Source organism: Lissotriton vulgaris, chromosome 6 (genome assembly GCF_964263255.1).
Source record: "Lissotriton vulgaris chromosome 6, aLisVul1.2, whole genome shotgun sequence".
In the NCBI taxonomy this organism is placed as follows: domain Eukaryota; kingdom Metazoa; phylum Chordata; class Amphibia; order Caudata; family Salamandridae; genus Lissotriton; species Lissotriton vulgaris.
Genome location: NC_141694.1, coordinates 1,360,967,352 through 1,360,995,224, shown reverse-complemented (window position 1 = coordinate 1,360,995,224; position 27,873 = coordinate 1,360,967,352). Strand labels below are relative to the sequence as shown.

The following is a 27,873-nucleotide window of genomic DNA, read 5'->3' as shown; positions in this document are numbered from 1 at the left end:
CTCCTCGTCGCAGCAAAGCTAGGGAGACCAAGACCTGATGCTCAAAAGTTTCACCTGAGTCTCCTGGACTCAAGAGTTGTCAGATTGCAGCTTGGTCGCCCAGAAGGAGAGTTATCAAAAAAAGAAGGGAACATCTGGTTACGTTGTGCCCTATGACGAGTAGTCCAGTGTCCACTGCACTTTTGCTGGATCAATGAGGACATCAACCTCTATAGCCTAAGTCACCCCACCTGTACTGTGGGCAGAGCAGTAGCCCCAGGAGGACCATGTTGAACCCACAGCAACTTTGGCATTCTGCATCCCTTGCTCCAGGACCACTCCATAGAGGTCAATGGCAAGTGGCCATTAATGCTGGAACTAGGCTGGAGACTGTTTATTTGTGTAGGTAACCGTTGCACTTGACTAGCTTCCTGTCAGAGTTGCTTTTTTTTAATTGTTTATGCAAGAAGTTCTAACAGTTTGACATTTGTTAGTTTGGTTATTCTGAAGGGACTCCAACGAGGAGTGTAAGCCATTTTTAAGGAGATGTGGCACAAGAAACAGGGCTTATTCTTTATATAAATTGGCCATCAATCCTTCCATTACAGGGGGCATTGTCCCCTCTCATAGCACGGAGTTCCCTAATCACTTCTTCCTCCCAAAAGAGTTTTTCCAAGTATCTGAGGTGGCCATCATCTAACTACAGTAGCTGTATAGATTTTAAAAAAAGGTAGACAAATCAGGAGGGATATCTGCCTCTGACGCTGCATAAAGCAAGGAGTAGAAGGACATAATTTCTGCCTGGACAGCTGCTTGCTCAATTGTTATCTCATTGCCAGATGTGCGGCGCTCGCACACATAATCGTTGGCCCATGGTTTGTTAAGGAGTTTCGCAAGGATTTTACCCGTGTGTTTCCCCTCCTCATATCACCTAGCCCACCTCTCTTTCCCAAAGTAATGGGTTTCCCTTAATGCTGCCTCCTCATACTCTATGATTTTGCCTTTGATGTTTCCCAAGACCTTTGCTTCATTGGTGTTAAAATAGTCGGTTTCCAGCTCCCTTATTTCTCACTCAAGGCGACTGAGATGCCTGCGTAATGTTCGCAATATCCCTGCCTGCTTGGCTATACACTCACCCCCGATCATAGACTTGAAGGCCTCCCATAGTGTGGAGAGAGATGACACTGTGCCTTCATTCAGCGCAAAGTATTCTACTATTGCAGCTCTAATTTCTTCGCAAAATACCTGGTCGCATAGAGCCCCACTGGGAGGCTGCCAGCTGAATGCCCTGTTTGTTCCTCCCGTCAAGGGAATCTATAGTAATACTGGAGAGTGATCAGATAGCGTTCTGGGAAGTTGAGTTACGCTATGAATCTAAGACACTGTGTCCTTCGAGGCCAGCCAGAGGTCTATTCTAGACAAAATAGGTCCCACTTAGGACACACAGTGTAGTGTAGTGTAGTTCCTATATTCCCAATAGGCTCTGCGCGTTGGAATAATATATCCTATAGATTTGACGTAGGACTTAGGTCGACTGGGTCTCAATCGAATATATTAGACTTAATTGTGAGTAGCTCAGAGGTCACTAGAAACTTTCTAGAATAAACAATAAGGGATTAGTTTCTGACAACCGCATAAACATGACAACTTTGCTTCCCCAAGAATAAAACTGATCTTTAGAGTCGTGGAAACAATAGATAGATATTTTACTCAGTCAATCGTGCATGCTTTGTTTCATCAGAGGTGCAGAGAAATGGAGAGACTGGCGTTTTCAATAAAAGGGTTTATTGAACAGTCTTCTTTCTCATGCAAGTAAAGTGAACTGCTACAATCGTAATACTGGTTGCAAAGTATAATGCGTACAGTAAGAAGAGTATTATGAAATAATACTGTAAAAGCATTGTATGGTTTCCTAAACCATAGATAAATACATACATAAATAACAAAGGCTAAAAAGTACTCAGCTGGTGCTTCTAAAATACGCCTACCCCAATGTACCTAACCTAAGTCTAGTACGAGGGAAGAAGTAAGTAATGTGTAGCATATGTTTAGTTTTCTTTGCCAAGAATCTATCCAAGATTTCTCTTAGGGTCTAATCAGCTCCGTACCTTGGTTTTAAAATGAAGGAGGTCTGGTATCTCTGTCTCGGGACTCGATTTCCCAACACCCCGCGAGGGGAGCTTGGAAACACTGGAGCTGGATTCTCGCCGGGGAAATGCAGCCTCTTGATCAGTGCGTCAGCTGGAGGGTCGGCTTCCTTCGGCACTTGCTGTAGCGAGCTGCGTCGGGCAAGTAGATAGTCGAGCTGCTCCGAACCACTGTGTCTTTGCTAAGGCAAGTGAAGGCATATTTATACCTTGAAGGTGCCTAGTTTGACGTAAAGTCTGACATAATAACGTCATCAAAGAACCTCAGGGGAATGGTAGTTCTTTGAAAACTCCATGAATTCTTGCAGAAATCAATATTCAAGCAAGGGGATGTCCCTGACTGCTGAAGCAGAGTTTTCCATGAAATTGTTGTGGCTTTTTGGAAGTAGCCATGCCTGTATTTGGACAGCATGGGTTATGTCTAAATATGGTTCTGATTTCTATGCCTATATAAGGGCCCTCTAGTTTAAGCCAATTCTGGTGGCGCCAGATATACATCAGAGCATAGTCGGCGATAATGGTCCGCACGTTTGCCTCGGCTCGCGGGTGAGGGGACCGGGTAGCTCCCGACCTGTCCTTGTCCGGGTCCAGAATTACTTTAAAGTCCCCTCCCCACAGGACAGCTCACGGGCCAAGTGTTTCTGTCATTCTCCAGACTTCCCTGAAGAAGTCTGGGTCGTTCACATTGGGCCCAAACACCAAGGCCAGCCTGATTGGTTAGCCACCTAGAACGGTGGCGGACATCTTGCAGCCTGGCTACTTTCTTAAAGTATTTCTAAGTAACCACATCCATCTTTGAAGTAACCTTTTGCTGAAAAAGTTTCTAAGTGTCTAATTCATTGAATTTGTTATTGCTTTTTTGCGGTTGAGTGAAAAGTCTTGATTTATTGGTTCTTATAAAATCTATATCTCTGGGGCCCTCCAGTGGACCTTTTTTATTTTAGTTTCTATACATTCATAACAATGTAAACTATTTTTACAAATAGTGTAGTGGTTATTTCTTTTCCAGTTGTTTTGGTGCTATTTAAATGCTTTACATTTGTTCCTGTGTTGAAGCCTGACTGCTCGGGTCCACAGCTACCCACGCTTGAACTATGGTTTGACAAATGAACCCTGACTTTTCCTAAGAAGGGTTGGTAGTGTATTACACGGTGAGGTCTCACAACCACACCATATCATACATCCCATTTCCTCACAAGGAGGAACTTTCCACTATACTCTGTGTTTCCTCACATACCCCTGATTCCTCAGGTTCCATGTATGATTAGCTAGGACCAGACCCAAGTTTTATATATCACCCTGGACTGGCCATGAGTGTGGTATGCATAGCTTCTGCACCTCTTCTTGTACACCCTGCTCAGTTTTCTCAGGGCAAATCCTCCCTTCCCAATCAGAGGAGCATTTTCTGCATCCCAATCTCCTGAGCCTCCACCTTCATGCATGGAGATTGAGCGGGGGCACTTGAACTCCTTTCAGATTCTAGTAGCAGTGGTTGACGTGATCTTGTCTGCTTGTCACCAATCCACCAAAATGGCCTGCTCTAGGAGGTGGAATATATATTTGCCACCTTGCGTGCAGAAGAGGAGGTAGATCCCTTGATGGCTTGCCTGTCTCCAGTTTGCACTCATTTTCTAAAGATGCTGACATTTCTTCTGTTGTTAAAACCCAGTGAAACTTGCTTTGAAAAGTAGAAAGAAAATATCATGCATGGATAAAATGGTCCCATCCTATGTTAAAGGAATGGCTATAGTAACCTGGATTGAGCAGTGATGGTCGTAATGAATCATTCGCTTAGTATCAGATTTTAGATTAATGCGGATACAGTTGGTTGTTTTATGTGGTTTCAAAGTACTTTCGAGGACTAAGTGCACCTAGCAAATACTGAATAAAACAGGTATGCACCCCGTTGTCTGAAGGTCTCATTTATCCTAGCAGACCGAATTCCTTTATTGGCTAACAAGATACAAAGGCAGTTGTAACTGCTCCAAACCCCATTATTGAAGCAATCTAAATTAAGGCTTCTGGTCATTGCCCACCAGGAGGACACTAAGAATGTTGTATCAATTGCGAGAGTTGTTAAGTCTTAGCTTATTATGATCACTTGGTTAGCGATTTACTTTATCCAGGTCCTTGACTTTGAGGGCCTCTCTCTGGTGTTTTTTTAGATGGCTACAGTACAGAGTGACCTGGCTACCTGTGCTCTGGGATCCTGAGGAAGATGTGCAGTGAGCTGTGAAGCACAGGGACATGACAGGCTGAACACACATGGCAGGCAATCACATGGGAATCGAAGTGAAAGGCCTGCATGTAGGAATTCCTTCAATCAGTAGATATGTAGAGTGCTTCTTGTCACCTGTGAGGGTTTCCAGGCGCTGTTATGCATTGACTAACCTGTGTGTCAAGAAGGTGTTCATGACAGGATGAGGCAAATACTCTTCCTCTGAATTCTAATTTATGCTCCCCAGGTTTCTTTTGGGGTCACTTCCATAATTTACAAAGAACCTATTACATTTTCTTATTTTGATTGTAAGAGAATTCTTTCTTATTGCGTTGTAACTTAACTCAGGCTTGCTCTTGAATACAAAATGTTCTGGTCTGTGTGTAATTTCCTGTGCATTAACTAGTAAAATATGTTATACACTGTGTATCTTTATAAACATTAATGCTTGTTAAATCCATCATCAACGTCCTATTCTACACAGGGCTTAGTTTGGAACAAGTCGATATTTTGTGGCATTGTTTAGTAGAAGATTTGGAATGCTATGATGATGCATTGCACTGGTTCCTAAATCAAGTTCGAAGTAAAGACCAGCATGCCATGGGAATGGAAACCTACAAACATCTTTTTTTAGAAAAGGTATGTAAAATATAGTGACAATCTTTGTATTTTCTTTCTGAGCCTTTTTTAATGTTTGTTTTTATGTCTCAAACTAAAGGGTCCATTATTTTAAAACACTCTATCGTTTTTTAAAACATGAGAATTTGCAGAAGCCACATTTAAAATTATGACAAACTTTCAGATTACCTTTAAAGATTTGAGATATGTTACTGTGTATTAATACTGTTTTGGTTATCTTCATTTTGTAGATGCCCCAGCTAAAACCTGAGTCCATCAGCATGACTGGTCTGAACCTGTTTCAACATCTTTGCAACTTGGCCCGACTTGCTACTAGTGCATACGATGGTGGTTCTAACTCCGAGGTCAGTAAAACATAGATTCCTAGCATTGCAGTTTTCAAATGCAATTTTTAGTGTCTAGAAATGTGTATTTGGGTATCTGGATAAATGTACATTTTTTGTGTTGGATGCTTCCATCTGTAGATTCCTCACCTTCTGAATGTCCCAGGCTCCAGGCTGGATCGGGAAACTCCTCAATAGCTTTTCCACTTGATAGGGGGTGTGGACTCAACTTGTACGTTATACCTGGAGTCAGTGTCATGTCCCTAGGGCTCTAAAGCACTGTAGCATTACTGTGGTCGCTATCAATGCATTCTGGATCGCTCTTTATCTCCTCTGGCATTGTTGATGATTTTCACAATTTCTTCAGGTTCAGTGAAATGTCTCCACTCAAGCTGTCAAGTTTCAAGCCAAGTTGGGACCCTGATGGACAGATGTAATTTCAGACCCTCATGAGATCTGTCTGACTCTTACACTGGTGCCACCTCTGCTGTTTGGATCGGTGGCATGCCTGATGTCACCTCTATTAACCATTCCTTTCATCTTTGCCTTGAGCTCCAGACTAAGTCACCTACCCGGCAACACAGTTGACTCCACCAGCGCCACTGATGTCGCTCCTAGAGCTGCAGGTTATGCCGTCGACACATCTCTTATTGTCTATTGCTGAACGATTCCACAGGTATCATGCCCTATTTGCCTGGAATCACTGCCTCTGATGGAGTTTCCAAGCTACTGTTTAATATGAAAAACTCTACGGCTGATAGAAGAAGGCAGGTTTTTTCTTTAGTGACTTTAATCCTCAGGAAGACCCACATCGAGATGAGATAAGAGCTGTACTTTCCAAATGGACTTCCTTCTCTGGAGGTTGCATCCTACCTACCACACTTTGATCAAATAGGCAGCAGAGATAAAGGACCTCCAGCTGCACTCCACTGAAACGAGCCAGCATCTTCACCAAGGCATACACAGATCCATTCTACAGAACACTCACCATACAATGAAGCTTTGTTAGATCCTGTACTGAGTGAAGCTGAAAACTTCGACTGCAGTCCACAGATAGATAGCAAGGCATTACAGACCAGCGCCGGGAGAGCTGGCTTTCCTATTCTCTCATCCGTCAACAGAGAACCTAGTAGTGTAAGCCTTTTGTACCTCCAAATTGGTACCTGGTGCCTATCTGACCAAGCCATCAGATAGAAAATCAAAAAGATAGAGCAATTCACGAAGGTGTTCTCTGCAAGTAGCATGACTCTCAAATCTCTTAATGCCACCATTTTCCTCATTAGAAATGTGCATGCTCGACCAAGCAGGCCACACAGTCTGGCCTGGACACAGCAGTCTTGTTTCAAGAACCAAGGGAGACATTTGCCTTCCCTAGTGCTGCCATACGTAGCTGCTCACCTCAAGATTCTTTCAGGCTGTCCATACAATGCTGATGGAGCTTCCTTTTAATGGCTCCCCCCTTGTCAGGGCAAAAACGGATTTTTTTTTTATTTGTATTTTTATTATCTTTATTGATTTTGTCAATACAGTACATAACATCGGTCACATCTGTAACAATCGCATGTTGTGTTTTGTTAGACCTGGCACCTTGGCGTGAGTCTCCCTTCCACTTTTTGCTGATGTGCCTCCGATGTTTTGCTGGTTTTCCGATACTCAGGGCACTGCGCCACGGCTGATCCGTGCCGCAGTGCAAGTGCTCCCTACTGTAAATTGTACATGCGATTGGTCTCCATGATTGGTTCTTTGGATTTACTGTTAGTCCCTAGTAAAGTGCACGAGAGAGTGCCGGGGCTTGTAGATGCCAATACTGCTGGTGGGCCTGCAGCGCTGGTTGCGCCACCCACCGAAGCAGCCGTAAAGATGTGTCTGGGAACTGCGACCGCAGAACCCGCGTGCGGTCTCGTACTGTCACGCTAGCTGGGCAAGTGTCCCCACTTGCCAGCACCGACCCTTCCCTTGACTACATGTTAGTCACCCCTATGGTAGGCCTGCGGGCAGGGTGCGTTGTAGGTGTAAGGTAGGACAAGCCCTGATGTGCGTGGCATGTCCTAGTAGTGACTTACAACCAAGACCGTATTTCACTATTGAAGGCTACCTGCTCCATTAGGCCAGACTGAGCTGCTGGAATTATTACACCCTATGATCCCCGCAGGCTCAAGGAGCATGGTAGCGAGTCATGTTTAGTATGCCTGAACTCAGGATGGTAAAATATTTCTTGTAGTCAAGTTTATTTTAGTATCCTGGGTTTGCAAATGCTACTTTTAGAAAGTTAGCATTTGCTTGCTTAGCCATTTCAGCCCGCCTCTGCTGGTATGTGTATCTGACTGTCTGGGATGTGTGAGTGACAGGGCTGGAGGGATGACAGGTGGTGAATGCGCAGATTACACCTTAGTGGGAGGTAGGAGTGCCTCTTGACTCGAACTGTAGCTGTGCTCGACCACCACAATGCTGGCTCCACCCTCCTGGGGAGCGGCGGATGACTCTGCCGACGCCTGGCCCAGGAAGGGCGCAGCCCCCATCAACAAGGTACTCTGGCCACCCCTGTCCGGACAATGCTGGCTCCACCTCCTGTGGGGCGTCTGATGCGCCTGCCCCTCACACTGAAAGCAGAAGCCGGAGTACACCCACTGGGGTACTCAAAGACTGAGAGTGGCTATGCAAAGGCCCCCCTGGCCTGCGAGAACAAAAGAATTGGCCTATAAAAGAAGGAGCCCTGCTCCTTGAAAATTAGATCCGGTTTGGGCCACAGAAGGACTCTGCCCTACGAGAAGGACCGTGAGAGACAAGGAAGGGTGCTGACTCTTGCCTGTGTCTGGTGCCTTGCTGCTGAAGGAGAGGAAGAAGAAAAGACTACGAAAAGACTTTTGCTTTACTTTGTGCCAAACTCTGCTAAAGAGATCTCCAAGGGCTTGCAACTGAACTTGCCCCCTGACCAGCGTCCCAGGATCAGTGGACGCTACCCCCTTGGAAGAAAGCGACTGCGGGTGCTGACCATCGCCGCAGCACCGACGGAGGAATCTCCTCCAAGGCAACGACATCCACCTGACCACCGTGACCGGGGCCCAAAGCAACAGCGAGAGCAAAGTAAGGACCAGCCGCCGCTGGCCCGAACACCGTGACCGCAACTGCACCGGGAGCCCGAGAGCAAAGCAAAGGAGGACCCGTCCGGTCCAAGCTCTCGAGGTGACTGCATAACGAGCAGCCACTCACCTGCAAAGACGGACAGTTGCCCTGTGAGAATCCGCAAGGTCGGTAGCCTGCCCGACAGCCCAGCTGTGAGCCCACAGCTGCACCGGCACTTGGCTGGGTACGTCCTGCACTTGGGGACCGTACTGCCACTTGCCACCGCCGCACAGCCGCCGCCTCCAGGGTCGGAGTGGACGACAAGGAGAGGACCCTGCCGCCACAGAACACCGCTGCCCCGGATGACCAGTGACCTGCTCGGCTGAAGAGCCGCAACGATCAGCGACCCCGGGAAGGCAACGCGACGTGGGACAGATCCCCTGGAAGCCGCCGGCTCCACAAGAACTTTGGTTAACACCGGCCTACGGGCCTCAAGAGAACTGCATAAGAACTGTGGTAACCTGAACTAAGTAAACTTGCAACCGTTATCATAAAGTACGTTGACTGTATTCACAAGCCTGCTTAAAATCTATATAAAGATATATATTTTTACAGAATACAGTCTGGTCTCGTTGTGTGGTGGGTTGGTTGTAAAGGTGTACTATTGCAAGTGTTTAACCCTATGTGCCCCAAAGATTAGCCTACGACTGCTTAAGCCACACTACCTAGAGGGTAAGCAGAGGTTGTCTGGAAGGTAACCCTCAGCCCTGACGAGGAAGAGAGAGTCCCTGCTTGTCGCTAGTGTTGCACTGCGCCAACTAGAGCCTCCCCCTTCCTACATGTATCATATTAAAAAGATCCATACTACACAGTACCCAATATCACACGGCTGAGCAATCCCAACACAGAACAGTAGCATGTCAAACACTCAAATCAAAGAATCAGTGGTTCGTCTTAAGCGAATCAGGATGCACACATAAATATCCAGTAAGGGGTTCCCAAATATCTGAGGGTTTGGAAGCGATAGGTAGTTATTCCGCGTACATTATAAAATGTCTCTGCAGTATATTGCATCCAGTATCCAGTTTTCCAATGCAGGGGCCCTTCTACTATCCCAGTACATTGCTACACTCCTCTTGGCAAGTAGTAACATTATTGCCACCAGTTTCTTCTTCATAGACCGTAGAGGTATATCAAAGCCTAGTAGACATAGTTGTGGCGTGTAGGACAACGTGCAGGATACCATCAAACCTAAGTGACTGATCACATTTTCCCAATATTTCTTCACCTTCCCACAACACCATGCTAGATGTGCAAAATCTGCCTGATCTATCCCGCATCTTTTACAGTAAGCATTGTCCCTCAAGCCATATTTACATTATCTGACCGGGGTATGGTATATTTGGTGTATATATTTATAATGAATTAGACGAAGGTTACCATTAGAAGTGAGCAGCGTAATCAGTGTGCAACAGGCTGTCCAATCTTCATCCGAGAGAGGGTTATCTAACAGTTTATTCCATTTGTCACGGGCTTTCTGTGTGTCAGCTCCGATTTCTGGTTGTACCAAACTATACTGTCGTGAGATTATATGCAGGTGAGTGGTTGTGGTTATCAGAGTTTGTAGCGGTTGTAAGGTAGGAGGTTCAGTAGGGAAGGAGGGGTATAATACCTGGACAGCAGCTCTCAGTCTATGATATAAGAATCGGAAGAGTAGCGATTGATTACCAACGTATGACGGATCATCCGGAGTTATGAAAGTGCCATTAGGGTATAGGTCTCCCATCTGAGTGATGCCTACTTGTTCTAGCATTGACATGTTGTTTTTTTCCAGCGTTTTTTTCCAGCGTTACGGGATGATTAGCCAGTGAATAGGTGGGAGCGTATATTGGAGTTTTTTTTAGCTAATTGACTGATTCGCTGCCATGCCTGAGAGGTGGTTCGTATGGTATTTATCTCCTGCGGAGTTAGGTGGGGACGCCTGTGGGTGAGTATGCTAGGTAGTGGTATAGGGCATGCGTCACCATCTTCCACTGCAAGATGTGGCAGATATTGCACTGGGTGGTACCAGTAATACGCATAGTGTGCCTGGGCGCTAAATAATATAGATAAACATCTGGCACCACAAAGCCGCCCGCACTGTAAGGGAGAGATAGTGTTTGGAGGCTCACTCGGGCTTGCTTACCGGCCCATATCAAGTTTATAAGATTCGTGCGGATTCTGGTAAATATCGTGGATGGAGGTGTTATCGGTATATTAATAAAGAGGTATAACAACTTGGGTAATAATACAATTTTAATTAGGGCGATGCGATCTGCCAATGAGAGGAAGTGTGATCCATCTATTTATTTGCATTTCTATGCTGTCAATCGCAACTCCATAATTCTGTCTAAATACCAGGTCAGAATCCCTATGCACCCAGATCCCAAGGTACTTAATGGGTTCATTTTGCCAGACGAGTGGGAAGTCCATTTGTGGGGCTTTTGTGCTCCCAGTCAGAGGCATCACAGCGGATTTACTCCAGTTTATTTGCAGTCCCGACTGTCGCCCAAACTTTACATATTCACGCAATAGCAGTGATAAGTTTTCCTCGGGGTCCCTGAGAAATAAAACCATATCATCGGCATGCAGTGATATACTAATAGGTCGTAGCCGAAATCTCAGTGCAGTGTGTGCATAGTTCTGACCTATTTTACAGGCAAGAGGTTCTAAGGCAATCGAGAACAGGAGGAGGGATAGTGGGCAGCCATGCCTGGTGCCACGTTGTATAGGTATGCTATCCGATATGTACCTGTTTACTTTAATACGTGCAGTAGTTTAGTGCATAAAAGGGTAATCCAAGTTATAAGTCTCGGGGGGAAGTCTGATTCGTCGCAGTATCGTGAACATATAAGCCCGTTCAACAGAATCGAAGGGCTTGGCGGCGTCCAAGAGGACCGCCACCGCCTGTAGGTCTGGGTTCAGCTGGTGCAAGAGGGCAAATATTGTGCGCAAATTATGTGTGGTAGATCGGTCAGGAATAAAGCCAGACTGATCGGAAATGATTATCGTGGACATAAGTGGCTGTAGTCTCGTGGCGACAATCTTTGTCAGTATTTTAACGTCTGTATTTATTAACGATAATGGTCGGTAGGAGTCCGCCTTTGTGGGACATTTGTCTGGTTTTAACAGCGCCACTATAAGCGCCTCACGTAGTGTCTGGGGAAGGAGGTCAAAAACAGATTTAACCATTGATAGTAAAGCCACTGCCAGATCACTTTGCCTCCAATCCCAGACAAGAGACTATCAGCAGGTTTGAAAATGTTGAGGCTTCTCCTGAGGCTTTTCATTTTGAGGTAGGCAATAGGCGAACCCCCTGTATAAGTATTACAGAGGTCGAAGCACTTGAAGTACATCATGTGCTATCTCTCTCCCTCCCGCCTCCTCCTCTTCTTTCTTCTCAGCCACTGTACAGAATCAGCCCTAGTATTCTTTCGTTAGAGTGCAAGCAGCCTGTTGGAGAGTGGGTATCCTCCTTTCCACAAGCATGAAGGTCCATTACTTCAGACATATGGCTCTTTCTGATTGTGGAAAGCGGGTATGCCCTACCCTTTAAGCAGTCTGAAGCTGTTGACATACAGCTGCTTTTCCTCTGGCCATGCTCCAAATGTTTGTCTGCTCCAACTCTCTTGTGTGCATGCTGGCCCCAATGAGCCTTTGTGACCTTTAGCCATTTCTCTGTCATCCAGAGGCTACTTTGATGCAGCAAATAACTTCGTCCAAAGGACTGGCCAGTTGCCACTGCACCAACACAATAATCCCTGGCACTTGTTCTGATAGGCACAGCAGTAACCAAGCACACCATTGCAAGATGAATGGTACAAACAATTGAGTTGAGCGTTGCTACGCCCTGGCCAGCAAGAAATTGCATTGGAAGCAAAGAGCTCCTTCTAATAGAAAAACAGGAGATGCTCTTGCATTGACGACCAATGTGTATTTGCAATATACCTGCAAAACAGCTGCACAGCCATCAGATCACACTTTCACTAAACATTTTGTTGGTACCAACATTTCTTACAGAAATAGGAGGAGTAGGGCAATCCATATTTAAACATTAGTCTCTGTTTGTCTCCACTTCAAACCCCCCACCTCAAGGAGAATAACACAGCTACTTAATTGATGTACAGCATGTGAATCGTCATGCTGGTAAGCAAATCAGTTACCTGTAATTATGGTTTTGCAGCTTGAAAATCTTCTAGGTTCACATGCAACACATCAGAGAACAAACGGTGAAAAAATCTAAATTAGTGGTCCCTTACTGGGGCATTTTGGGCTTACTATTGATGTCATACTCAGTCCACGCTAGTTAACACCCATGAATAGTCTAAAATGTTGTACTCTAAAACCTTTTAACCCAATCACTAGATTATGACATTATGCTCAGCTTGTGAATCTGGAAGCTCTTAAAGCTGCAAAACCATTATTATATGTAAGTAACTGGTTTCTTCTTCCTCAACCATTCCTACTTTAAAACTGCTTCAGCCATGACCGTGTAAAGAGTGAATGCATTTGACATTTTGTGCAAAACTGTCAGGCCGTTATTTCAGACCTTTGGGTCCCCCAGACTGTAGAGAATGGCTGTGCTTCCCTGTTCTCGGACACTGCTAATGTTCCCCCATCTGTTTTCCTACTTGTGCCAACCCTGCCCAAATTCTGTCCAAGGGAATATTGACCTCTCAGCAAGGGTGCAACAGAGCTTGTTGCCCAGAAGTAGATGGGCCAAGAATGTTATTCCCACATTTGTTTTCTCCTCAAGAAGGATGAGTGCCCTTGAGATAGTTTTGGATCTTTGAATACAGATTTCCTTCCTCTGCAAGGAAATGATCAAAAAACTTTCCTTTGCTTGGATGCTTCATGCCCATGAATTGGGTGTTCGCACTTTGTAGATACTTATAACATACAAATCCCTCAGTCCCACCAAAAGTATCTCAGTTTGCAGTGGAGGTCTCATTACCATTTTGCTGTGCTTGCCTTCTTCATGAGGGTAATACCTGGGATTTTAGCTGATCTCTGCAGGTAAAGGAAACTTCTATTTTGTACCTCAGTGATCAACTGTTTAAGGCAGGCTTGATTAAACCGCTGAAGGTAGGTCTTAGACCACTTCAGAGAATATCACTGTTCTTTTTGGCCTAGAGTTTTTGGTCAAATACCCTGAGTTTTACCTCTAGGCCACTCAGTGTTCAATTTTATTTGCTGCAATTATGGAGATAATCACTTTGCTGGTTTTTCCCTATGTGGAACTAGTCCAAAACATTCAGCATATGATCCCGAATGTTTGGAGGGAGAGTATGAGTGTGACTGTGTCTTTCACAATCCAGAGGTTGCTAGATGTCTTTGCTTTGTGCTTGTCTGCCACATGAGGTGGCTAATGTAATTGCTTCAACTGTGCTTCTGTTTTCAGTGGGCTCAACACAGAGGAAATTCTTGAAACCGGAATTGGTTCTTTATCCTTTTAGAGTATTCTAGGAACTGAACTTGCTGATAACCTTCAAAAAAGCTGTCTCTTCTTTGACTGATTTCACCACAGTTGCTAAAAATATTTCTTTGAGTTGAGGAGGGACATCTGGACCACATAAAGGTTTGGGACACTAGTCAGCTGCAGAGGAGAAGTACCATATTAATATCATCTAGTTGTGGGTGTTTGGTTGGCCCTCAAGGCATTCATGTCTTCGGTTCTTGGACTAGTAGTTCAAATTGTCCTGGCAACATGACTGCTATGTAGTCTACCATCAAACAGAATGTTGTGGGTTCTTGTTCCTTGTTTATGCAGTTGCAAAATTTGTGGCATTGTGTCATTACTTATGATGTCTCTCTATCTATTGGTCATCTAGCAGGTCCTTCATCCTGAGGAGAGTGAAATTAAGCCTGTGTCTTCTATTGTAAGATATTAATTAATAGTCCTAGACAGTAGAACTGGCCCATACGGTCATGGGATCCTAGAGAACCTTTTTTTTTAACCCCTTCCATGCGCCCGTCGGCCAACGGCCGTCGCGAGCACGACCTCCGTAGTGCTGCACACGTCCATTGGCCGACGCGGCCCTGCCCACTCTTCAAAGCCGCTGCACCGCGGCAGAATTGCCGCCGCAGTTAAAATATAACTTGAAGCATAATAACTACCTTGCTGCCCGAACATCCTGAAAAAGCAAGCAAGAACTGAACTGAAGGAAAATAATAGCCATGTAAAGGTGGAAATAAGACAGTTTATTTAAGGAGCCAAACTCCTACTTATACCATCAGGCCTTATACTGCCAGTTGCTTCAAAGCCTCCGTTCTTTTGACTTCATTATAAAAGTGAATAATCTTTTTTAACAATTGTTATTAAGTTTTGTTGCAGCAAACAAGTAGTACTATGCACGATGAATCCTCCAATCCCACCCCCGGTGGGGTGCTTACGTATGAGTCAGCTCACCTAACATCACTAAGAGACAACACTAGCTGTTGCTGTCCTGTGTTCCCCAATAGTTTCAAGGGCAACTTATGCTGCTCTAACTGTGGATGGACACCTCATAATGGCTCATTTAGTAAGGAACTCCCTGGCTCCTTTAACTCTGCTATTCCGGATTTGACCGAGGGTAATCTGCAAAAGAATTTCACATGCATGCTTTGAATACACGGTCTTTAGGCAAACATGCCTTCGATCTTTTTAATTTACTGAGTCAAAGCCTGCGTGTCTTTTTTTAACTGAGACTTGGCTTGGTGATTCCTCTAGTCCTGACTTAGTCAATGCTCTTCCCCAGAATTATTACATGTTAAGGAAAGACCGGGTGACGGGCAAGGGAGGAGGAGTTGCAATGGTGGTGGATAGTCGCTACTCTTGTTCAATTGTTCCAACGGATGACATTAAGTGTGTGGAGTCTCTTGGCCTTTGTCTGTCTTTTTCGCCCCATCACTCGTATTCCGGTTTATTAGTGTATAGACTGTGAGAAGTTGGCCTGATATGCAGTGCTCACTATTCTAGTGATCACTATGCATCAGTCCAAACGACCCTTATGGTGATTGGTTGTAAGTCAACCTTAGACCAGCTATCCTAGTAGCTTGGATACGAGCAGTCTTCGGGCTAAACTCTAGAGGGCGTGTTAAGCCAGCTGTTATACCATCACATACCCCTTGAACACCAAGTGAAAGGACACCACACAAGTGTTATGAAAATAAACAGTGTATTTATTAGAATCACAACAGCCCTGTACTCTTTATGAGGACAGGGTACTAAGCACACAACGAAACTCTTAAGAAAATACTTCAAGTGCACAATCAATACAAGTGCCCGAGGGCACGGAAAGTTTAGTGGTCTCGGGCGGACCCGATAAGGCAAGTCGGAAGCGGTAGGGACTCGGGACCCTTAAATAAGGAGGCTATGCGGGCACCGAAATGCAGAAGTTACCTAGCCCAAGGGCTGCGGCTGCACAAGTCTTTACAGACGTCGGGAGTCCTCGCTGACGAGCCAGGAGCCGGAAGGAAGGAGTTGCTGGCCGGCGACCAGTTGAAGATAGTTCGTAGAGATCCAAGCCTGGATCAGAGATGGATGACACCTGAAAGCAGAGGGGACCAAGTTCGTACTACTAGCCAGTAGTCAGAGAGTACCAGGAGGGCACCGGATGATCGTCACCTCGACTAGGTGAGTGGGCGACGCTAGGCTCTGCAGTCTCACGGACCAGGAGGCGTTGTCGGCGACCAGGATGGAGGTGCGAGCTGTCCTATGAAGGTTGATGCTGTCGGCGTCGCTGGGCCCAGGGTTGGGGCAACAAGCCTTGGCAAATTTCAGGGCCACGTGGTGGGCCTAAAATGGCGTCTTGAGTGGACCAGGAGGGTCCGGGGTGCTCCTCTCTCAGAAGGGAGCAAAGGCCAGTCTGGAGCAACCAGACCAGCAGCGTTGGTTGTCGGGTGTCATCAAGAAGGTCACAAGCCAGCGGCTAGTAACCAGACAACGTGCTGAGCGGCAAAAGCAGAAGGGCCCCACGCAGATCGTGGAGATGCTGGGAGGCTGCACTTCGGTGCTGGAGCTGCTCAGGGTCGGGGCTTCTCGGACCCCAGAGCACTCACCAGAGGATCCCTCGGCGATCGTGCTGGTTAAGAAATCGTGCAGGTCTTGATGATCACCGGTCCCACGAGGTCTCGTCGCACCCACAGATCTCAGCTGAGCTGACGATGTGGGTAGAGGTCAGAGGTGCCAGGGAAGCCGGTTCTCGTCGAGCTGGGCAGTCGGATTCCTGAGGAAGGACTTGCAGCAAACCGCAGAGTTCTTAGATGGTGCCTGCGGATGCAGGGTGACTACTCCTTAGCCACAAGGGAGAAATCTTGAGAAGAGTCTTGAATGTCCTTTCGTAGAAAGTAGTTCTTGATTCAAAGATGATCTAATTTGGAAGGGTCCCCGCTCCTGCCTTTATCCTAAAGAAAGGGGTGGGTACGTGACTAGGTCCTGCCCTAGGGGTGGGACCAGGAAGGGGGGTGGTTACACCCCTCTCCCCCGCCGGACTTTCCCCAGGTCAGGGGCTGCGCGCCCCTGGAACTGGTCCTAGCCAGCAGATGCGTAGTGAGCACCGGGGTGCCACTCCGCAGTCACCTTCTTGTAAAGCCCTGCCTACCCAGGAAACACAAAACCCTGTCTGGGATGGTGCGAACACCGCCCCGGACAGGAAACCCTTTGTCCAAGCTCTCCTCGCTGGAAGGACTCCCAGCAGCAGGAGGTCAGACTCGTGTCTGTGGTGGCAGCATCCATTTTGTGGAGCTGAGGCTTCAGTTAACTTTAACCGGGGTTCACAGTTACGTACATGTCGTGTCCCTCTAGAAGGGCGGAATGCTAACCTCGTCGCCAGCATTGGTGAGGGGTCAGCATCCCGATTCGTATGACACCTTACTCGACATGTCTTGATAACGCGATACCGAACTTACTAATATGGCACGCGTTATCATGGAACAGCCATTGGGTCTTGATTCCGCAAGCTGCAACCGGGCTCGGCTCGTGCCAGAGCCCAATTCACACGATTCCACGCACTCTGCCTTCAGGATTGTCAAGGCCTGCCATAGGAGTGACTGATAGGAACTCGGGTGTCCATTTTAGGGTTAGATATAGGGATACTATACCTACAGCAACGGGCGAGTACGCCACGTTGCCCCAGCTGTCGCTCAGCCAGTTGTGTCAGATTTAGATGGCCATCCAGGGGTGGCATAATACATGCTTCAGCCCCTGGTAGGCCCTGGGTACACCGATGCCCTGAGTTACAGGGTCTGACAAGGTGGCCCAGTTCCAATTGGGTAATGCACCTAAGGTACACACATCAATTTAGCGAGAGAACAGCTAGGCTGGGGGTCTGATTGGCAGGCCCACAGCCCGAGAAAGTCGTAAACCAGTGAAACAAAAGCAAAAAATCTGGGTGATCATAGGATTGCAGACCCTACTCTCCTACATAGACCACCCGGCCAGGCTTGATCCTTTCATGAGGAACTTCACATTGCCATCTCCTCACTAATTATGAAGTTTAAACACTGTCTGCTTTTGGGAGATTTCAACATCCATATGGATGTGGCAGATGCGGTAGATACTATCAAGCTTTTGAATGTTACCAATCCATTCGGCCTGATTCCTTATCTTGCCACAGCCACACATAACAAAGGCCATACTGTGGACCAAATTTTTTCCACTATCCCAATTATCGCGGCCCGCCTCTACCAGTGGTGTAGTCAGATCACTATCTAGTGAATTTCGATATCTTACGCGTGTCCAAAGTGACCAATAGCGGCCCTAGTCTGCAGCCCTCTGCCTCCCGCCCCTACTATCGCGTTTTGCCTGATATGTTAGCCCAGTCCTTGGCCCTACATCCTTGCCAGTTCACTGGTGACCTGGAGGTTGACTTAAATGTTTTTCAGACCTGGCTTACGCTTCGACTAGATGAGCTGGCACCTCCTGAAATTGGCCGCAAAAACACCTCTCGAGCTTCGGCCCCTTGGTTTACTCCGGGGCTACATGAAAGTAGGCGGCTCTGCAAGAAAGCTGAGAGATCGTGGCGCAGAAATTATGATGTGTCACTTAAGGAGGCTTATAAGGAGTGCATTAAAATCTACCATAAAGATATCATCCTGGATAAAAAAGCCTATTTTGCTAAACGAATCGAAGCAGCGGCTAACACTAGTAAGGACATTTTTACCATAGTCCGGGAATTCACGTCCCCTTTAACGTCAATATCCAAATTCTCTCCTTCTGAACTTTGGATTAAACAAATGACCAATTTTTTTGCTAGTAAAATCAATAACATCCAGGCTTCATTTATGCTGACATGCCCGGTCAGTGATCCTAGTTCCATCTTTCACACCCCTTTCTCGATTCCCGAGTGTTATTTGTTCACAAATTTCACCCCCTCTCCCCACAAGTTTCACTGGAATTTCTATCTAAATTAAAATATGGTTCACCGTCGGATCCTTGCCCTGCAAAGCTCCTTGCCAAGTTAAGGCATGTCATTAATCCTATAATTATTCCGGTGCTCAATCACTCTCTCAGTACTGGTATTGTTCCTAGCTCCTCGAAAAAGGCCCATATCCTTCCACTATTAAAAAAACCCAACCTTGACCCCCTCGCCCATGCCAACTATAGACCCATTTCGTTACTTTCGGCCTTTGCGAAGGTAGTGGAAAAACATATCCATTCCTCCCTCTCTAATTTTCTGGAGGCTCATGAAATCCTCCATCACACCCTGTCTGGGTTCCGCTCTAATATGAGCACGGAAACAACGCTGTTGGAGGTTACTGAATCTATTAAGGAGCTTTTTTTTGGACAACGGAGGGAAGGCGATGTTGGTGCTGCTTGACCTGTCAGCGGCCTTCGATACCATCCCTCACAACCGTCTTCTTTTAAGACTCCAGGAGATTGGTTTGAGAGGGACAGTTTTTAATTGGTTTGTGTCTTTTCTATCTGACCGCCAACAAGCAATCTGGGCCCCTCCATTCTCAGCCCTAGTTCTGCCGTTGGGGGTAGGAGTTTCTCTGGGATCTATCCTGAGCCCTACTCTCTTTAACATATACATGTCCCCCTTTGCGGCATTGGCTGAATTGTATGGAGCCCAGATTGTATCTTATGCCGACGACACGCAGCTTCTTTTTACTTGTAAGAAGAATACCGACTTTAACAGCGACGCCATCAAGAGCTGCCTTGAGGGCGCCTTCTCCTGGTTTCAGTTAAATCAATTAAAGTGCAACTCTGACAAATCAAAGGTTCTTTTTTTCGGATGCCCACTGGAAATCCTGGTGGGCTGCTGACATGTTTCCCCCATCAGCTGCTACCCCTATGGCTAAAAACCTGGGTGTGAAAGTTGACAATGGGCTGACTTTCAAACCGCAGATTTTGGGTCTAGTGGGACAATGTTTCGGCCTTTTAAAAACTCTGATGAAATTTCTTCCCTTTCTGTCCCATGCCCACAGGAGGGTCACGGTTCAGGCCTTGATTGGTTCAAGGCTGGATTATGCCAAAGTACTATACCTGGGCCTCCCTGATTATCTCCTCACCCGACTACAAACTGTCCAAAACTCGGCCGCACGAGCAATCTTTGGCCTCAGTCATAGGTCCAAGACTTCTGCTCTCTTAAGCTCGCTCCATTGGCTGCCAGTGCGCAAACGCATTCTTTTCAAAACTCTCACCATGGTATTTAAATCCCTCCAAGGCACGGGCGCCTTCTACTTAAGGAAAAGAGTTTGCTTTTACCATCCTTCCAGATCCCTTCGATCCGCCTCTCTAGCGCTGGCCACTGTTCCGGCAATTAAAGGAGCTCGCATTGGGGGTCGCTCTTATAAACGGCTGGCACCCCAATTGTGGAACAAATTGCCAATATCCCTCCGGAAGCTAGACAACCTGCTCTCTTTCAGGAGGGAGCTTAAAACATGGTTATGCTGTTCTAGGCAAGATACCAGCCATGTACTTTTGTATTGACATTTACTATGATGTATAGTAGCGTACATTAATTTTGAATCGTGACATTATGACTCCTATTGGATTTACTTTTTATATGTTTATGCTGAAACAACCAATAAAAACTTTTGAAATCAAAAAACATGGTTATTTGGACAATAGCCTTCTGCGATCTATAGTTTCTGCCTTACAGCTCTGATAGCGCCGGGACACTCTGCCCGAGTAGCTGAGCGCTCTACAAAACTCCCCTTAACATAACATCACATAAATACAATTCATCTTCCTTTGGAGATGGTGATTGTTGTCAGTAGTTAAACTGCAATTGGTATTAACATTGAGAAAAGATACATTACAGCCCTCCTCAGTCTTTCCATTGTGGATGCTAATAAGTTTGTCAGTAATTTCCATTGATTTAGCTCAACTATAAATGAGATTTTAAAGTGCATCTCCATAAATGCTTGGTTTTCCTATACTGGGAGATTCAATCCTAAGAGGAGGAAGGATTGTTTTTGACTTAATTTAAGATTCCTTTGATACAGACCTAGAGTTACAAGTCAGTAATTTTTCCTTTAGCGTTGTAAGATCATAAGTGATAGTCCTGAACATTGGGGAAGAATAGCAAGCTCATCCCTTGTTTAGTCTGCTTCAGTGACCAGGACCAGAGGATATAATAAAAACAGGTTACTAAGACCATGATCAATTGAATAGTTTATTTCAAGTACCCACACTAAGTCTTGAGTCTTTTGTGGCTTCTCAACGTAAGCACAATAAACCTACTAAAAGTGTGAAGAGATTTCCATGCCACAGTTATGCATATGTCCTCAGTGGTGACATTTCTGTACTAGGCAGTTGAAGTATCCCTTACGTCTTGCTGAGTCTGTTTTTGGTTCCATTGGTTTTCTTAGCAATGGCTGTTAAGCCCACTGATAACATAGTACTATTGCAGGAAACATGTCATTGCGAAATAGATTGTTTAGAAGTTCATAAAGTTGTTCTTATGGAGCCTAATTAACAAATAGCTGATGGCTTCATTATGTCTTCAGTCCTGTCTCTCTAAAATGTTGGGACCCTTGTTATGTCTAAAGTATGTAAAGACCAATCAAAGTCAAAGTCAAAACATCTTTATTCGGTTTTCGTTTGTGAAAGCCATAAAAGTACATAAAAACACAATAAATATTAAAACCATTATTCATTTGTTACAAATACAATGTTATAAAAGACGTTTTTAAGATCCTTTTTTGACGAAAAAGTGATTCATATATTTTTATAAATTCATACGATGCCTAATGCATAGTTTTAAATATTGTGCCACAGATTTTGTCATTAAGTCATTTTCCAAAAATTGCAGAGCCAAATAGGCAGGGCGACATCTACGAATGTTCATAACTTTTAATAGTGGTAATATCCACCTAATGCGTAGAGGTGTGTAAAATTTGCAAAAGAAGAGGACGTGAATTGTGGACTGTGGCGACATTAGGTCGCAGGGGCACGCTGAAACATTATGGGTCCAAACATTCTGGGTGGGAAATAAAACCATATAATGATGTAAATTAAACCTGAAACGAGTGAGGAGAAGTCTTTCAGATTGTGACAAGTCGTACTGCAAGTACGTTTGGATGGTTGGAACCAGCTGTATTAGTAGGCATTGTTGGACTGATGGCTTGCCTATTTCACATAGCATCCGTAGTTCAGATAGATGCGACAGACAGAGTATTTTTAGTTCTTTTTTTGATATGTCTGTTACAGACAGTGGATCATCAAAGTATCTCGGGAAGCTGATATCGGTGAAAAAAGATTTTACATAAACCAACCATTTTATCTTTTTCATGTTCTCTAGTTTCATGCAATCCTCTATTATTGTTCTTGTGAGATGGCACTCGTCCGTGGCCCATATTCTGCGCCATAGCATAATAGGCTGAATCTTTATGATGTCAGATATATAATGTACCCCAAGTTCGAGGTGACATCAAAATATGGTTGTGCTTTTTGGAACAGCCAGTAGAAGCTTTAAAAAGGAGTTTTCAACTTTTTGTAATTGCTCCACATTCGTTGTGCCCCAGACTCCCGCTCCAAAGGTGGCTGTACTAATGCATTTTGCGTTATAAATCTTGATCATTTCGTTCGGGGGTCTTTTTCCCAGACGGAGAGAAAAGGCTTTTAAAGCACCTACTGTTCTTATGAGGGCTAACTTTCTGGAATTAATTGCTTCTCTCCAATTAAATGCTTCGTCAATAGTAATGCCAAGATAAGGATATGTATTAGTTCTTTCAAGCGGCAAGTTATCCACGTAGATTTTCTTCACTTTTTTCCCTTTGTTACCAGCATGCATTACATTCACTTTTAAGTTTAAACTGGTCATAAAGGTGCAGTAATTGTTTAAAGCCCTCTGAAGTTGGACTGGTGTTCGAGCCAGAATTACCGCGTCGTCGGCATATAGTAACGCAGGGATCTGCCGACGACCGGCTTCTGGAAGATCTTTAACGCCCTTTGTCATTGCAGCCTCAAGACCGTTCGTATAGAGCGTGAATAAGAAGGGGGCCAGCACACACCCTTGTCTGACCCCCTTCTGAATTGGGAAGCTGTTGGTTAATTGTCCTGCTGTCCCAAATCTAACCTTTCCCGTGGCTCCGGTGTATAATTCACGGAGAAAGTCTACTATAGGTGATTCGATCCCCATTTGCAGCATTATTGGCCAAAGTTTTGAATGTACCACACAGTCGAACGCTGCTGTGAGGTCGACATAGACCATGTGTAGGCAGGACTTTTTTGCTGTTACATATTTTCCCGCGAGTAATGTTAAGTTCAGGACTTGATCCACGGTACTCAGACCTGCCCTGAACCCATATTGAAGGTCTGAGAGTACCCCCTTCTCTTTTTACCACTCCTGTAGTCGGTCAAGAAGTATACGCCCTGCCATCTTTCCGACAGAGTCCAGGAGGGAGATAGGGCGGTAGCAGGAGGGACTGTCTCTGTTGGCCTTTTTAAAAATAGGGACCAGGATCGATGTTGACCAGGAGTCAGGAAGGTCAGTATATTTTGCTGCGTTTAACACCTTGGTTAAAAGAGGAGACCATAGGTCTGGTAGAAATTTATATAAATCCATGGGAACAGAATCTGGTCCTGGTGCTTTGCCAATTTTGGCAGTCTTTATGGCGTTCATTGTCTCACTGTTTGTGAAATGTATTTCTATTGGATATTTCACCGACGGGAGAGGGTCCGGGGGGGTCGAGTCTGTGGGTTTGACCTCTTCGAAAACCCCAGAGAAATGTTGTACCCAATCTTCTGCGCTTATGGCAATATCCAAAGAGGGGCCGTCGTTGTTATCTGTTAGAAAGGGGGTTTTGACTGTTTCCCAAAAGGCTGCACTGTCTTTTAGGGTACTGCTTTTTAAGAGTTGGGTCCAAAGGTTTGCTTGTATCTCCATTTTTCTTTGTTTGATTGCCAGTGTATAAGACTTCCTTAATTCAATAACCTCTTCTCTGTTTCTTTGTTTTTTTGATAGAGCTTTCTTTAAATCAGAGTAGGCTTTTGTACATTTTGTGTTAAACCAGCCGTTTCTTGAGGTCTTATTTTGTTTGTTGGGCCTGGTTAATTCATTACTTATGGTTTTCACTATTATGTTATAGCTGTTCAAGATCTCTGTTGGGTTTGTAGAGGGGTCTAGGCATTTGTCAATTTCATTACTGCATGCTTTGATTATTTTCGTACTAGTAAGTTCTTGATCTACTTTGCCCCATTTAAGGGTGTAACCATTTAATCTGTCCAATGTTAATGCTTCTTGATGTAACAAACCGGGATAGGTCTTGTCTGTTTTCTTTCGAGGATCTGGTTCTAGATACGTTAGTCTAAGTGGGAAGTGGTCACTGAGTACGTTGTTATCCACTTCAAAGGACTTTATACGTGTGGCCTTGTTACTGGATATCAGGATATAGTCTATTAACGTTTCAAAGCCTCTGCCGTGAAAAGTTGAGGTGAATTGGGTTATAGGCGTTTTTAACTTATTTGCGAACCCTATGTCTAATTCGGACATGATGGCCTGCATGTTAGTACCTTCAACAGTGTGAGAAAAATGAGGTAAAGAGTTTCCATATTCATCTGCGATCCCACAGATAGAGGCGTTGCTTTTGTTGCATATATGAAGATTAAAGTCACCTCCCCAGATTATTGTATGTGAGACTTTAGAATATTTTATTTTCAGGTTGTTAGTCTCATCAGAAATCTCAATTAAGGCCTTAGACATCTCCATTGGGGTCATGTTGTTGTAGAAGTTTATAAGAGTATAAACCTCTTGGTTAGTTCCTTTGATGTTGATAATCTGATAGTTCTGGTGGAGTAATACAGGTGTTGTTTCGCAACACGACCAGAGGTTGGAGATATATATAGTTAAGCCTCCTTTACTTCTTCCTGAATTTGATTTTATTGCCTGGGAGAAGTATGTTCTGTATCCCACAAGGTGAATTGGATCGTTAAGCCATGTCTCCTGAAGACAGATTATATCATTCACGTGAACAAGTTCTAGAAAACTTTTTTCCAAGTATTTCGTTGCTAGTCCCGCCACGTTCCAAAATAATATGTTCCTGTCAAGATTTTTACTGGTATTGACCGGTGGCCTCGGCTGGACAGTGGTTTCTTCATTTGATTGAATGGCAGGAGATTTCAAGTTCAAGTTTGGCACATATGTCTGCTCATTTGGGATTGTTTGTGACATAGTTAAAGGTCTAATACTAGCCTTAGTAAGGCGTTGACGCTCTTGGACCTGTTTTACCGTGGTGTGAGAATTTGTCGTTACTTTTAGTTCGTGTTGCCTGGTTTTAGATTTACAATGAGCTTTATTCGTTTTCTTGCTCTTGGGATGTTTGGCTGGCCTGTTGGGGTGAACTCTGTTGTGTAGGGAGGTCATAATATGCTTCTGAGATGATGGTCAGTCGACCATGTCTAAGCAACTGTAGCTGTTAGAAGTTGGTATTCCAGACCATGGATCCCTGTAAGGTGGTTGACGTGCCCTCCTACCATAGTTATTCCAGTCACCCGATCATTATAATTATGCCCCCATTCTCCCTGGTGCCAACTCCTGTGGTTGTTTCCTTGGCCCCAGTCTCCCTGGTTCCAGCTTCTCTGTTAATAGTCAGGCTGGTTCCCGGACCATTCTGAGGGCCAGTTATAATCGTCAAAACGATGGTTTTGTCGAGGATAGAAAAAAGATAGACGTTTTACCTTTATTCCTCCGTTGTTTCCCGATGAATCCCAAGAACATATGTAGTCCACAGCACGAGGGTTTTCAAGGTTAACAATTATACAGTCACCAGGTATTGTTTTCGGTTGATGACCTATCCATGAGGCCCTTCTTGCTGTGGTAATTCTAGTAACGTTATTTGGGTGATTGGGTCTGTTAATGTTCAGCCAGTAGCGAGTTTTATTTAATAGGGACCAAGTTGGTTCGTCTGTGTGGTTGCTCAATTCTGGGACCCCGGTTAGAATGACTACGAAAGGTGCTGCTTCGGGTGGAAGGTTTACTAGTTTGGGCCATCTTTTATTTAATCGTTCTGGTTTATTAGGTTGTCGCTGTGTCTGATCATGGCGGGGAGTATTTGATGCAGTTAGTGTGGAGGGGGTGTTTGCTGTGAGAGCTTTTACTTCAGGACCATTTGCTCTGGTGACTTTTCCTGGTGATTTGTTTCGTGAGCCTGTAGCTGTTTTAAGGGTTTCTTGAGGAACCTTAATTTTTGGTGAAGAAATTGGATTATTTATTGTTTTTTTTGCTTGCTCTCCTAGTTTTGCATTTGTGTTGTTTATTGTAGCCGTGCTAATGGGTGGTTGTTTTGGTTTATCTGTAGACTTTGCATTGCCTGATATGGCATTGGGTCCAAGTAGGTTTTGATGTTCTTTGTTTCTTAGATTAGAGGTTGTTTTTGAAGTAGCGACTAATATTGCTACTTGCTTCTCTATAATTACTAGACTTTTTTGGATAGGTTGTAGCTGATGTTTGACTATTTCAGCTATTTCTTTTAACCCCTTAAGTGCTGCTGACGGCCAATGGTCGTCAGCAGCGCTACCTCCCCAGTGCTGCGCACGACCATTGGACGTCCATTCAGCACTGGTTCCAATGGACAGCGCAGCACTGGGGAGGAATGTTTACACGCAGCTAAGGTGTTAATAATGAAGATTGTGTCTTAGCATTGTTGACATTTTTTATTGGAATGGAAGTCACCGGTTTCTTATGAATCTGCTTAGAGTTAGGTCTGTCGTTGTGATCGTCAACTAAGAGTACGTCGGGGTTGGTATTACTGTTAGATTCTGTAGGTGCAATAGATTTATCACTATTTTGATTTTGATCATTGTTTGGGTCACACAGTTTTAGGAGTGGGTCAGAGTCTAAGTTTGTTACAGCTGTGTTAGTTAAATTTTCTAGGAGTTATTCTTTATGATGCGGGAGTTTAGGGATTGCGCCTTCCCTAATCCCTCTTAGTTCGCTCTGGGTATATTCAGTTAGTATTGGCTGCGGACTTGCAAAAATGTCAGGGGTCTGGTCGAGACCTTGAGTCAATTGTGAGTCTGACAATTGTAAGGATACTGAAAGATCAACGGTATTCGGTATCACATGAATGTCCGCATTTGTTTCCAAGTTGATACTGTTTTGTGGTAAGACTTTTGGAGTTTGTGCCTGTGCTAACAAGCCCATTGAGGAGCGTCTTGCTTGGTCTAGTTCGTAGGAGACTCGTCGGTCGATCAGCATTACAGTCTGATCGATGGTTTGATTCACTTTAGTGATTAAAAGAACAATGGGGCCTACAGTGGTTGCCATGTTTTTTAGAGTTTTGCTCCTAGAGCCTCTGGTAGACATTGTGTGCTAATGGACCAGTAGAGTAAGCTTGACTTAAGTTGAGAACATGGATGACATGTCTTCGCAGGGTTACTTACTGATCGGGGCTTTGCCTTGTGTTAGTTCTTAGGGGGGTAGGCCCAGTCCAGTCTCCTCCGGTCTGTGACGGGCTAGGACGGGCCCACCCTTGGCCCAGGCTTCGCCCAGCGTCCCGCTCGCGTCCCGCGAGAGGGAACGGTGACGCCCTTTATGCGCCTCCTGGCGCGGCGTGATGGGGGTGTGGCTGGAGGCCTCGAGGGCTGCCGGGAGTTGTAGGCAGCCCCTCGCCTCGCTCCATTCGGCGGCCCCGCTGTCGGATGTAAGGAAACAGCAGGACGGCGGGAGGTAGGCGGTGGGGGGTCTCTACAGCCCAAGGATCAGTTAGTTTGATGGAGCCTTCCCCTTTCGGCGCTATGCAGGTCAGAACAGCAGTAATCAGATCGGGCAGAACAGCGTGTCACAGCTCCGTGTAGCGATGATGCCCTTTATGCGCCTCCTGGCGCGGCGTGATGGGAGTGTGGCTGGAGACCTCGAGGGCTGCCGGGAGTTGTAGGCAGCCCCTCGCCTCGCTCCACTCGGCGGCCCCGCTGTCGGATGTAAAAAAACAGCAGGACGGCGGGAGGTAGGCGGTGGGGGTTCTCTACAGCCCAAGGATCAGTTAGTTTGATGGAGCCTTCCCCTTTCGGCGCTATGCAGGTCAGAACAGCAGTAAT

The 27,873-nt window shown here is 45.4% G+C and overlaps 1 protein-coding gene across 2 annotated transcripts in view; it reads left to right on the top strand.

Moving 5' to 3' along the window:
• USP34 (ubiquitin specific peptidase 34) overlaps positions 1–27,873 on the top strand; it is a 2,709,276-nt gene that overhangs the window by 552,189 nt on the left and 2,129,214 nt on the right. For both annotated transcript variants that reach the window (XM_086927486.1, XM_086927485.1), the window contains exons 21-22: positions 4,829–4,983; positions 5,214–5,327. In XM_086927486.1, the coding sequence (XP_086783612.1) occupies positions 4,829–4,983; positions 5,214–5,327 (269 nt within the window). The remainder of the gene's footprint in view (positions 1–4,828; positions 4,984–5,213; positions 5,328–27,873) is intronic.